This window comes from Carassius gibelio, chromosome B6, assembly GCF_023724105.1.
Source record: "Carassius gibelio isolate Cgi1373 ecotype wild population from Czech Republic chromosome B6, carGib1.2-hapl.c, whole genome shotgun sequence".
NCBI lineage: Eukaryota > Metazoa > Chordata > Actinopteri > Cypriniformes > Cyprinidae > Carassius > Carassius gibelio.
The window spans coordinates 9476493-9491071 of NC_068401.1; the positions used below are offsets into that span (position 1 = coordinate 9476493).

Sequence of the window (14579 nt, forward strand, 5' to 3'; positions counted from 1 at the left end):
GCATGGAAAACCCTTTCAACATTGCGTCATGATGCAGCTGAAATATGAAGATTTAGCTTCCTTTTATTGATTTCTTAGATCTCTAGAAGAATACTGAAATTCCTTTTCCAGTCAGTTGCAATCGCAAATAATCTTATAGCAACTTTTGGGGAAACTTATGGTTTTTAGAATAAAGACGAGGGGGGATATTATGTGAAGCTGCCTCATCACCACCATTCATTTCTTTTGTGTGGTTACCATTTATACAACATAGGTTGAAGGCCTTTTTGTGATGTTTCTAGCATCCAAATGCCTTAAAGGTTCACTGTTTCTCTTCTAAACAACCTCTGCCACTTTCTAAAGTCGTCCTTCTGTCTTCACCCTGCTCTTTTCTGCAACCTAAAACTTATCCACCAATTCCTGCATCCTTACTCCAGTCATTACAGAATAACAAAAAAAAAAAGTTTTCTCAAGGTGTCTAATTACAAAATATCTGGCTAAGGTTTAAATGGCCGGCCGTATGTTAGGGTTAAATACATTATAATATTTGCTTGATAATTTGAGCTATAAAAGAGACTGCATGGTTAAAAATCATATTTAATTTTTATGCATCAATCATTTTTCGATCACTCACAACAACCTTTTTTAAATTGTCAAAAATACATAATTTTCAGCCCTTTAAGACAAATGTTAAAGACTAATAGCCAATGTCGATGAAAAGCAAAATCAGAAGAGAGTAGACCCTTTTCCAAATAATTATTTGATCACTAGAACTTAAATAGAATTTGTATCCGTATTAAAACTAGTTTATGGTAGCCTAATCTCTTTATTTTCACAGAAGTACTGCAATACTTTTCTTTGTATCCACTCAGTTGTTCATATTCTAGTTTTATCCCTTTGCCATTGCATATCATGTAGAATGCATGTTCTTGAAGGTGTTAGAAGAAAGTCATGTTACCCCTTGGTTCTGTTGTAGCTTATGTCTGCGATTACATAACCATCTCATTGACTCATGCACCAGGCATATTTGCTGAGCAAGCTCCACTGATTGCCTGAATGCCAGGAGTATGTAAAGGTCATATTTCACTACCAGAGAATGATTTGTTTTTTAGTGCTGTCAAACCATTAATCGTGATTAATCACATCCACAATAACGGTTTTTGTTAACATTATGTATCTGTGTACGGTGTATATTTATTATGCACTATATAATTACACACACATAATATTTAAGAAAAATGTGTTATGTTTATATATATATATATATATATATATATATATATATATATATATATATATATATATATATATATATATATATATATATATATTTGTGATATAAATAATATAACTATATACATGTAATTATTTTGTGTGTGTGTATTTATATATACATAATAAATATACACAGTACACACACATTATTTAAACCAAAAATTTTATTTAGGATGTGATTAATTGCGCTTAATCGTTTAACAGCACTATTTTTAACTTATTTTATAGAACTTTTGATACATTTCCTACACTTTAAAGTACCTCAAATTAATGCAAGTTGCACTAATTTATGAAAGCCTGAATAGAACCATTGAGTTCCTTGTGTAAGGATCACTAATTAATGAGTCAGTAAGATCATTGACATTCTGTTTAAATGTTTAAAGGGGATGGGGGCATGGCTACTGCTAGGATTGATGTCCTGCATGCACCATTATTGGCTGTCCATCTCTGACATCACAGCTTTTGTGTGTACCATGAGTGAGAGGGTGATTTGGGAGGGTGGGAGTCTTCTTCTTCAATGTCTACCTTTACATTTCTCTTAATAGTTTTCCCTTAAAATCTGTGTTCTTTCATGACACTAAGTAGTATCCTGGTATGGCAAGAGAAAAAAAATGTGTTTGGTGGTTATGTATTTACAGTATGTTCGAGTAATAATGAATCAAAAATAGCAATGGTCTACAAATTTAATTCCACATATTCTCTCGATACTGGTGTTGTTTTGCTTCTGCTTCTTTCTTTCTACTTGATACACTGTTGTCAAGCATGAAATTGCTGCCCATTCTAATTTTTTTTTAACTCTTTAAGTCAAATTTGGGATTCTTTAGATTATATAGCATAATCAATGTAGGAAACAATGTTGACTTACAAATAGGGTAGCAAGTTAGTCACGAGAAGCAGATAGAAGCAGAACATGTGATATCCAGCATGCAGGTGGAGAGAAACCAATGTGGCCATTCTGTAAATTTGAACCTTGATGTGATAAAATTGGCTAAATTTTCAATTTAAAAAATTTCATCAAATACTTAACATAAAAAGAGTTTTCTTTCTTTTGTCTGTATAACTTTTGCCACTTTAATGCACACTTTATAGTTTTTATTCATTTCTGTTTGTGAATCAAGCCATACCAGTTTACATCATCTTAGTGCTGTCATCTTTAGATTCTATGTCAAGTTACAACGTATTTGTGTATTTATCTCCTTGCTCTTGCGCAAAATATTACAATTGGATTTTCAGGAAATTCATTATTAAGGGATTGGCACAGTAATTATAGAGTAAATCTTAAACCTCTACCTCTCAAATTTTCTTACACAACAATAAATATTAGTGGTATTATAATTACATGAATATACAGATAATATTGATAAACAAATGGCCAGATTTTACTACACTTTATTTGTTATTAAACATTTATCAACAAAACTCCTATATGTTGTTCTTAAAAGATTAGTTTACTTTTTTTTGTTCATTGCAAAATGTGTAGAAGCCTTCTTAGGTGGAAAATTAATTTGCTTTCAAAAGAGCTTGAAGATATGCAAATTACATATTAACATATGAACAATTTTAGTCTAACCACTACTTTCTCTATCTATCTGCTTTTTATTTCTCTCTCAAACTCTCTGTTAAAATCCATCCCCCTTTTTTGCCCACTTTTGTCCTGTAGGTTGTCGTGAATGCTTTGGTGGGTGCCATTCCCTCCATTATGAATGTGCTGTTGGTGTGTTTGATCTTCTGGCTGATCTTCAGTATTATGGGTGTCAACCTGTTCGCTGGGAAGTACTATTACTGCTTCAATGAGACATCAGAAGAGTATTTTAAATCTGACATTGTCGACAACAAGACAGAATGTTTTGCCCTCATCAATTCAAACTACACAGAGGTTCGCTGGAAGAATGTGAAGATCAACTTCGATAATGTGGGTGCAGGTTACCTGGCACTCTTGCAAGTGGTAAGTCATCTCATCTTTTGTATATCAGTCATTTAAATACCCACCATGACCTTGCTCAGTAAACACAAATCTTCAATGTGAACAAACTTGAACTGTTAACTCTTTTTGAAAAAAGTTGCCAGCCACTGCCTGTGTTTTTGTGCATTTTCACAAAATTTTCTTGGCCCTCAGAATATTTTGTTGTATAAATATGTTTTGTTCTAGCTTCATTGTTTGTTTATTTATTTATAAAGCTGGGAAAATCACATTTTTATCAAAGGCTACATCTGGATTATATTCAGTATGGTGATCAAAGCATAGATGCAGTGGATCGCTTCCATCAGCACCCCAAAGCTTGCACAGTCCTTTACCACTTCCTGGAAGTAACACTAGGCAGTTTTGATTTATATGCTGTTTATTGTTGATGATCCAGAAGATGCATAATAGCACCCTGAGCGTATAACAATGAAAACACGGAAAGACTAGATCTTGTCTTTGGCGGGGAACTGTTTTCTCATAAAAGACGAGATAACTTGTCAATGGCGGAGTAAGAGTTGTATTACTGTGCATAGCACTGAGTTTGGTTTCTTTCTCCGTATGACCTAGGCCACATTCAAAGGCTGGATGGACATCATGTATGCTGCTGTGGATTCCAGAAAGGTGAGGATGTTTTTATAGTTTGACACTGTTGGCTCTTTATTCAACTGAATCACTTTTTGCTTATTGCTGCTTCCAGGTTGAAGACCAACCCATCTATGAAGACAACATCTACATGTATATATATTTTGTCATCTTCATAATCTTTGGGTCCTTCTTCACTCTGAATCTCTTCATTGGTGTCATTATTGACAACTTTAACCAACAGAAGAAAAAGATAAGTGTTCTCTCTTTTTTTCACATCGAGAGTTTCTTTACTGTGCTTTGCACTTTCACACCTTCTCTCTGCATTTTTATGTTATCTTCTTTTCTCTCTGTATTTTTGTGCTACATGCTTTAAATTTAATTGCTTGATGGCATCTTCTTAATTTGAGCACATGCTGTGTAAGGTTGTAACCAGTCTACTTTTGTCCCTATACTTTGGAGGTCAGGATATCTTCATGACTGAAGAACAGAAAAAGTACTACAATGCTATGAAGAAACTGGGCTCAAAGAAACCCCAGAAACCCATCCCTAGACCTCTGGTAAAACAGATTTGGGTTGCTACACATATCTGGCCATCAATGACTGGTGCAGTGATAGACCAATAATGTCATATTCAAACATGTGCATTCTTTTTATATATAGATTGGCAAGTGGATTTAAATTTTTTTTTTAATGCAAGAAAGGTGCATTTTATTCATTTATTATTTTCTTACTATATTTGTTTTAATTAATTTACAGTTTTCTACTTTTAAATATGCTTATTAAGGCCAATTTCAAATATTTGTTGACATATTATTGATTTACATTTCATAACTTAGAACAAGAAACACTTCTAGTCCTCCATGTTTATCTCCATATCTTCTGTATTCCTTTTTCTTTTCCTTTACTTCCAGAACAAAATCCAGGGGATGGTATTTGACTTTGTCACTCAGCAGGCCTTTGACATTTCCATCATGATCCTCATCTGTCTTAACATGGTCACCATGATGGTGGAAACTGATGATCAGTCAGATGAGACAGAGAACATTCTGTACTGGGTAAACTTCATATTCATTGTAGCCTTCACTGGCGAGTTCGTCCTGAAACTCTTTGCTCTGCGACACTACTATTTCACCAATGGTTGGAATGTCTTTGACTCTGTTGTCGTCATTCTGTCCATTGTGGGTGAGTGATTTGTCCAAATGTGTATTTATCAATAGACATTTCACATTTGATCAGCTTTGGACAGTTTTATAATTTGTCCTTAATTTGTTTTTCAGGTATGTTCCTGGCAGACCTCATTGAGAAGTACTTTGTGTCACCAACTTTGTTCAGGGTCATCCGTCTGGCTCGAATTGGCCGTATTCTGCGTCTAATCAAAGGAGCCAAGGGCATCCGGACATTACTGTTCGCTTTGATGATGTCACTTCCTGCTCTGTTCAACATCGGCCTGCTGCTTTTTCTAGTCATGTTCATCTTCTCCATCTTTGGCATGTCTAATTTTGCATATGTGAAACGAGAATTAGGAATTGATGACATGTACAACTTTGAAACTTTTGGCAACAGCATGATCTGTCTATTCATGATCACCACGTCAGCTGGATGGGATGGCCTCTTGGCTCCTATCTTGAACTATCCACCTGACTGTGACCCCGAGAAAGAGAATCCAGGAACCACAGTCAAGGGCAACTGTGGCAATCCCTCAGTAGGAATCTTCTTCTTTGTAATGTACATTATTGTGTCCTTCCTGATTGTGGTGAACATGTACATCGCTATCATCTTGGAGAACTTCAGTGTTGCCACCGAGGAGAGTGCTGATCCACTGTGCGAAGATGACTTTGAGTCCTTCTATGAAATCTGGGAGAAGTTTGACCCAGATGCTTCGCAGTTTATCACCTTCGCCAAGTTGCCAGACTTTGCAGATACGTTAGAACATCCACTCCGTGTGCCAAAGCCAAACATCATCGAGCTGATCGCCATGGACATGCCCATGGTGAGTGGCGACCGCATTCACTGCTTGGATATTCTGTTCGCTTTTACCAAGCGTGTGCTGGGAGATAGTGGGGACCTGGACATGATGCGACAGCAAATGGAGGAGCGCTTTGTGGCGGCAAATCCCTCTAAGATGTCATACGAGCCCATCACTACCACGCTGCGGCGTAAGCAGGAGGAGGTGTCCGCCATCACCATCCAGAGGGCATACAGAGCCCACCTGGCGCGCAGAGGCTTCATCTGCAAACGCAGGCCTGCCAACAACAAACTGGAGAACGGAGGGAACAATCAGGAGAAGAAAGAGGGAACGCCTTCCACTGCATCCCTTCCGTCCTATGACAGTGTAACCAAGCCAGAGAAGGAAAAACAGGACGACAACAATGACGGCAAGGGCCGCAAGGAGAAGGGCCGAAACCAAAAAGACGTCAGGGAATCCAAGTGTTAAGACTGCTGCGGTAACACTCGTGGACAGCGATAATGATCATGACCTGATATTATAACAAAAACTGTCATATCAAGCAAATGGAAACCCTAAATCAAACTATACAGATGTACAGATTACTTTCATTTAAGAGGAAAAAACAAAGCCGAATTAACACGACAAAAAATTGTTTACAAACGTCACTGGCATATCGAGGCGAAGAAAAGTGTTGGGGTTCCTCACAGCTTGAAGACACTTACAAGTTAAACCAAACATAATCAGCTTCCTGTGTGACACTGTTGCATCAACACTCGATTTAAACAGAATCACATATTATTTAAAAGACCGATACTTGATCGAGTGTATTTTAGAGGGCTATATTCCGCTTCAGTATGGAACTCTTTACCGAGCAGCAATGTGATAATCCAAGGGAGAACTAGGATCGAATCCCATGCTTCTGAACTGCGTCTGTGAAGTTTCTATGCAGAAAACAAACACAGCTATTCATGAATGGATCAGCTTCCCAAAGCGGATGCCGAAGGAGTTTCATTTCATATACGTGTCAGAACTCGACGTTACTGTGAGAGTGAGCAAGATAGACAGTCTGGCTGATTCCAACGGTCTCTTTGCGTTTGTTAGCATTGAATATATTTTACACGGTCTTTAAATTATTTGAGCGGCAAAAAAAGGAGAAAACAGGAGGGAAAATACAAATTTAACATTTTGCCCACATCACCCTCAGTAACCGTGTCATGATAACTTTGTTATACCTGCATCAAAAGGCTTTTTTTACATGGGCTTTCACAGGGCCGGGGGCAAAAACCAGGGGCCCCCAATACACAGCTCCAAATGAATAATAAATTACTGTGCTTGTTCAGTGCATAGAAATGACTTGCATGATGGCATGTTTTGATCAGAAATTTTGCATGAGTAATCATAGTCCACAAAACACTAATACAGACAAGCACAGTGGCTTGATGATGTTTTATGCTGTCCACTGGCTAAATTTACATCCAGAAATCAAATTTAATTTGAAAACCCAATTTGGCTCCTCTACTTAACATTACGAAATAGATTATCACACATTAGGACAGAATTTGGGATTGGCTTCAGATGGTGCAAATGCCTGTGACTAATCAGTGGCTTATATACATTGAAACAAATACTAGCATTGTGGCACATTATCGGAGAGGAAGGATACAAGGGACATCCCATTTTTTGCTGCTCAGGAGATAATGAATGGGGAAACTAAATATGTCGGAATGTGTGTGTGGAGACGGGAGAAAAATGATACAAAATAACACTGTAATTCCTAAAGCTTCTTGTTTTATTTGTATGCAGCAATATCACTTGCCTCACCTACAGCACTGCCCGTGCTGCGGGTCATATGGTAGGTGGGTCCAGACTCCAGGGAGGGGCAAGAGGGTGGGGGGCAAAAGTTTGGGCATTATTAGGGGTGTAGCAAGTTAGTTGGCATTTTTAATCCTCATCAGGGATTAGATGAGACGAGCTATAACTGTTTCTGAGAAAGTGGCAGTTTCTTATTTTTTTTTATTTAAGAAAAATAGAGTTTTTTAGAGATTTTTAATTTGATTTTTACATGCTATATTTCTTTAAAGAATATTGCAGTGTGTCTTCGTCTAGACTCGATCTTGGCTCGTCCCTCAAGGGTCAGCCGGACGTTTTATGTGTATGAAGCCATCGCATCTTCAACAATGGTTTGATTGTAGCCAGAAACAAAAGGACAGGACTTGAGAGAGACAGCTGGATGGTTGGGAAGTCACAGCTGCTTAAGGAGAAGCCAAAGATGTTTGTCTGATTATCTGGTGTGTGCAATTTGTGTCTGGAAGTTTCTGAAATGTCTCCGGGGTGGAGTGATCCTCTCCTGCGTAACACTTTCAGACAGACTGATGCTTGTTGACTTTCCCCATTATTCTCAGGATACAACACAGTGTATCATGTGACTCTGATGTCATCGTCAACAAGGGCCTCCACTAGGTCCAGAGAATGTCTATAATCTAGGGTGGAGCTAAAGCAGGAACGCTCCCACCACATTGAACTCTCATGTAGAGAGAAGAGTAGGGCTATCTGACACAGAGACACAGAGCCGAGCTTCAGAGTTTTCAGACAGCAGGAAAGGTGTTGTTGGGAGTTGATGATGAAATGAGATCCAGACTGAGAATATTGCTAATTCTCACCACATTAAATTTGCAGTTATTCGACTCCTGGTCAGCTTTTTTTTCTCTTCAGTACACCACTACACTAATGCCAAATAACCATTCGGCACTGGAGCCGGGCAGCTCCACACATTAAAGTGACTATTTTTTTTTTTAGTGATATAAGCAGTCTTTCCTTACCTTTCATCTGGTGTTGATGGTCCAGTTGCTTCATGTGAGGGTGTTGACCTGAACCAAAACGAAACAAAAACTCTTCTCAGCAAAGCTCAACCATTCTCATTTAAGCAGCCAAGAAGGCTCTGTATAAACGACAACAACAAAAAAGAACCAATAACAGATCACACATTCATTTAAAAAAAAAACTAAATGAATGAAAAATTCATTTAAAACATATATTGTACTGTATAGGCTATGTTGTAAGCGGCACAAAATGCTGAAAAGTTAAGAATGAACTTTTTAAGAGACTATAAATAATGTAATATATAATTTTATTTTAACGGCATGCATAGTTTTTTGTAAATACAGAAATACTTAAAAAAAATTACTGCTATTAATCTAATACTGAAAAATAATTATAACCCTAATAGAATGGCTTCGCTCATTGCCCTGGTCTCATTAGGTAGACCGTGACATATTTGTTAGAAGGTGTAGATTTTTTTGACACTTCACATTTAAGAGGGGAATCCAATATGTTAAATGCAAAAATTATATATAAACCTATACATAAATCAAGGCATATTTATATATATGTATGTATACATGTATATGTACATATGTGTATATATATGCACACATATACATATGTATGTATATATGATTTGAGAGCACTGTCCTCCTCTTCTGCTTGGAGTGGAGGTGAAGCACTACTGGATGTCGTTTGCTCACGTTCTTCTTTCTTTCGTGCAATACGTTCAGTGAACGACCAAAACTCTTGACCTGGCCCACACAGTGTGTGCTTGTGTGTGTGTGTTTGAGACGTCTGGGTTTGAGCGAGTGTTGTCTGTGTGCGTGCACAGGTCTAGCTTTCAATGCACGGTGATGTAGTGGCTGCTCGCTATGGCTTATGTCACCCATGTTTGGGAGGGGAATGCAATACCAGCAATTCATTTACACCCTGTGTGAATACGTCCTACCATCTCTAACTTACATACTACGTACATATGCACTGGACGCAACATGTTTTCCCCCATAAACCCTGTTTTCATCTTCCGATCTAATCACCAAATGCCATGATCTTTCAGTCCGAGTCTGAGAGCGAGTGTGTGCGCGCGTGTGAGCGTAGGGAGGAGGGGATGAAGTGTGTGTGATGGTTTGGTCACTTTAAATGTGTGATGCAGCTTGAGTTAAGCCTAGCTTGTTCTTCATCTCTTAGATACACAGCAATGCAATTTGCAGTCTTAGGTTTTTGTTAGGCTTTTTATTGCTTTTCTTGTCTTTGTATGTTTGTTTAAGGTGCCTTTTGCTGCCAATTTTGTTTGTCAAAAATGTAGATGATGTTGCATAAAATTCTCCTAAACAAGTGGAGCTTGTTTCAAATGAGCACTGGGAGAAAGAACTGAACTAAAGAATGTCTGTGACATCTATTAAAAAGCAAAAAATAAATAAAAATAAACTTAATAAAAAAGACAAAATAAAAAAGACAAAAAAAAAAAGCAGAAACAAAATACAAAAAGAAAACTTAACTGGCATCAGCCTGACTTCATCAGAGATTGTCAAATAGCATGGGGCAGGAAATAGAGTGCGTTGGTCACTCGGTGAATCTCTTAAAAGTTGAGTCTGTAGAAAGAGAAACAGTTTGCCTTCTGTGCTCAGCTTATGTTAATTTTCAGCCACTTCTTTTATTTTTCTATAAATACTGTCTATTCTTTTGTAGCATGACTGAAATGCTATTTCCTTCATTTGCTGACAATAATTCAAGTGGATTTTGGTTCATAATGTTGTTCTTATCTCTTGCCACTGATGTTGGAGAGGAGAGGGTGTGTTGCACAACCACTTGACTTAGTGAGAATCAGTGAAAGATTGTCTTCATTTGAGCACGAAACCTTTTCCAAACAATAAAGCAGCCTTCCAGTTATGCCCGAGTGTTTGTTTTTCTTTCTTCTGTTAATGATTTTGAACAATGTACATTATGTAATTTGGTGAAATAGCCTTACTTGGATTTTTTTTTCACATATAGCTAACCTACTAAACCCTGGGTTGTTTTTTATGTTTCAGTCTTTAGCACTGGTTCAGAATTAAAGTATTCAGGTTTGTAACTATCATACAGTCGTAAACTACTTACAATTCTTATTTGTCGATAACATTGACACGGCTTGTTTAGCTCTTGTCCGTCATTTTACCTCAAAGGTCGAAACGACATTCAGCCCAAGAATCATCTCTGAATTTTTTTGAACTATATATGTATATATATATATATATATATATATATACATACATTTTTTAATTTTGCATTCACCATAAGGTAATTAACAACATATTCAGCAGGTAACAGCTTTGCATTTTCATAATAAGATGCTAAATTTCTTTGTACGATGCAACTGTTGTAACATCTGATATGACAGAATACTATGCAGCATTTTTTTTTTAAACTGAAATTAAGCAAAAGTAATAACATATCTAAAATGTAAAAACATACAATATACAGCACTTTCCTGCAGCACTGCAGTTTTAAATGTGCTGTGGCATTTTGATCTGCTGTATGTCACACAGATCCACATGAATTCACAGGTCAAAGTTCACCAAGCTTGAACTTTGGAATGCAGTGAAATACGAAACTTTTCACACAAGCGTGCATTTCCAGTCTGACGCATTCGCATGCGTTTGAATGGAAGTTGATTGAATTAAAAGTGCAGTGTGACCACCCCTTTATATATGATACAAATCTGTGGGCGGGGCTAAACAGGCAGCCATGTTGAAACAGGCATTGATCTTCTTCTGTGGAGGCGGGGTTTAGCTACACTATTACATATTAGAGTGGTACATTCTAGAATCTGGCTTCAATGTAAGCTGCTTTAAGACTAACAAGAAAGTTCTGAAACGGGATGTTTTCATACCACAGTATTTGTCAAAGCATCAAGGGAATTTTGATTTCCCAGTTTATGACCTCTTGAATAAAACGGGTTCAGTTAACGATTGGTTATGCTTAAAATCTGAAAGACATTTTAAAACTCTCACTATTGCGCAAAAATGTTAAATATCCATAATGCTCAAAATAAATAAATATAAAAATGTAAAACTATTAGTCTGAGTTAGTGGCAGCATTATAGACAATAGTGTTAAAAGTCTACGTGCCTAAGATAATGATGAGGAAAATGATAATCTACTCACCTTAGATAAATGTTATATTGAAAACCATATTATAATCTAAAAGTACCCCCATAGATCCAAATTGGATCCAGTTTGGGAATCACTGCTCTGTGGTGAGTTCATGCAACATTGACTTTGTAAGGAGTGCTGACAAACACTTCCTAGGTTTCTGTTTTAGGTGTCGTTAAGGGTTTGTGTATGTTCCCCTGCTGTGTTCTTATCATGATGAATTGAAGGCTGTGTTGATTGTTGAACAGCATTCCTCCACTCCACCGCTTTAAACTGTGAACCAGACAAAGGATAGCTAAAAACAAAAGTCCATGTCCTTACATCCAACTGGTGGTTAAAAAAGAGAGAGTGACATGGCCTGCCTAAAAGTAATGGTATCACATTTTTTGGTACTATGATATGAAATGTCTTTAATTAAACTAAATAGCTAACATTTACCAAACCACTAGGGATTAGTTTGGTTTATAATCACTTTATTAAGTTTGTTTCAATGAAAGGATGTTTGAACCTTATTGAAAGGGTTGGGAAACATTTGGTGATACACTTTACCTCCAAATGTTTATCTTCTTTTGTGTTCCACCAAAGTAAAAATGCATTGGAGTGAAAAGAGGGTGAGTAAATAACAGAATTTTCATTTCTTTGTGAATTATCCTTTTAAATGTGCTAGGAGGAAACTGTGGGTGAATATTATCTTCACAATACACAATAACATGTATAAAGCTTCTGTAGTTACTAAATAATGTGTCACTCTCTAAATGTTATATCCAGATGTCCTCCTTCATGGATGCCCCATTTATCACTACTTGTGTATTATAAGGATACATTGTAGATTATTTTTTAATCGTGTTATATAAAAGAGAATATATGAAGTGCTGGGAAAGATTTAGATGTTTTTAGAAAAGAATTGTTGATGGAAAGATTTTGTCACTTATCAATATAGATTGATCTAAATCCGAATTTGTGTGAGAGATAAACATGGGTCACGTCAATGTGTAGATCAAGAAGCAACCACACAAATGGTCTTAGGCTGCACAACGGTTTTGATTTTGATCCCTAAGATGAAAGACCCAATTCATCAGTCTAAGATTAAACAGCTCACACTAAGGCAGGGACAGTATTGAAACTTCTGAAAAACAAAGCGCTGAGGGCTGTGTGAACTGGGAGGTGGGGGTGGACGGAGAGAATAGAGCATCTGTCACACTCTGCTGCACATTGACTGCAGGGAGCTGTTTTGGGTGGGGGGTCACAATATGGAAAGAGTGGAGAGTCAAAAGTCAGCATCTGTGTTTAGCGTTTAGTTTAAGAGTGGTAAGGACATCCAGAATGAGTAGCTTGTGAAAACTATTACACATAATTATAGTAAGAATTGTTTAAGGGTGTATACAAATATTTATTTAAAGGGTTTGCCACTAAAGGGGAGCACACAAATGATAATACTGGATTATAACAGACAATATTTTAACTGTGTATAAGAGAAGAAAAAGAACATCAAATCACCTTGACCTTTTTCTTGAAAGATCAAGTGATTAAAGAGCTTATACAGAGATACATCTGCACAGCCGTAAGGTTGTGATTTCTGTTGGGAGTTAAAGACCATGATATGTGAATGTCATCCTGGACAGGGTACAAGGTGACCTGATGGCACCAGCTGTGCATCTGGCCTTTATGGAAGTACAGCGCTAAAGCATAGTCAGGCATAAATACTGTTTACTGTAAAGCCTGTAAAAGCCTTAAGCAGATTGTGGAATAATGAAACCACACTGTATTTGAATAAGACTGCAAACAGTAAAATGTTTGTAAAAATATATAAACAAAATATGTTAATAAAACATTTATGCAGTAAAGTAATAAAAAAATGAGGGCTTTTACACTGTTTACACGGATTTTTAAACAAATGCTTTTTTTTTTCTTTTTTTTTTTCTGTTCATTAAAGAATTATAAAAATTCTGTCATGATTTCCACAAAAAGAATAATGACACATTTGCCATCCCAGGAATAAATTACATTTTAAAATACATTAATATAAAGAAGTTTTTTAAACTGTAACATAATTGACAAACAACTTATACAGTCTTATCATAGGCAATGTGTCAGTTATTATAACAAATACACACACACTATTGTTTATTGGTACACTAGTTTTTATTTTGTGTATTTTTTCCTTGAGGTAGACATTTTGACATGTAATACACAATTGCGCACTCTGAACATACAGCATTGTAACAGTGAGGTAGATCATATTTTACATGTATTAAGTCATATGATATTGTCCAGTATATTGCCTTTGTAAGTGTAAGTGTAAAAATAACATATATTAACTAGACTGGCATTTTCATGTCGTTTTGTACATTTCAGTGTATGTCCAACTTGCCTAACTCTAACAAAAGCTCTCTATTCTTTCACAAGCCTCATTTAAAACAGAGAAGGGTCAGTGGGTCAGAGGAAAACACATCCAGTGATAAACTCAGGGGGCTGCGACGGCTCTGTGTTCTCCGTCCATAGTAAACGTCACAATAGGTGAATAGTGGAAAAGACTGTGAAGAGCATTTTAGCCTTTTTGCAGTAGCCCTGTGGAAGCCAGATATATAATATTTTTTCTGTAAAACTATGCTTTGCATTTTATCACTGAAATACTGTAAGGTTACAAATACATTTTACAAGTCATTTTAACAAAAAAAAACATGGCAAATAAACTACACTAACTAGACAATAAAAGAAAAACATCGGTCAAACTCCAAAACTGTATAAGATAAACATTAAGTATGGCTTCATTCACAATTCCTGAGGGAAATCAACTTTACATTCAAAGTTTATAGAGGAAACTTACCTTACATTCTTAAAATAAGATGATTTCAGTGTTACCTTACCACTAACA

The 14579-nt window shown here is 36.5% G+C and overlaps 1 protein-coding gene across 2 annotated transcripts in view; it reads left to right on the top strand.

The window, feature by feature from the left end:
- The window catches only part of scn8ab (sodium channel, voltage gated, type VIII, alpha subunit b), a 51155-nt gene extending 40692 nt beyond the window's left edge, over positions 1-10463 (top strand). For both annotated transcript variants that reach the window (XM_052559540.1, XM_052559539.1), the window contains 6 exons: positions 2915-3199; positions 3785-3838; positions 3915-4052; positions 4255-4359; positions 4714-4984; positions 5080-10463. In XM_052559540.1, coding sequence (XP_052415500.1) covers positions 2915-3199; positions 3785-3838; positions 3915-4052; positions 4255-4359; positions 4714-4984; positions 5080-6236 — 2010 coding nt within the window. In that variant the 3' untranslated portion in view covers positions 6237-10463. The remainder of the gene's footprint in view (positions 1-2914; positions 3200-3784; positions 3839-3914; positions 4053-4254; positions 4360-4713; positions 4985-5079) is intronic.
- Positions 10464-14579: the final 4116 nt, after the last annotated feature.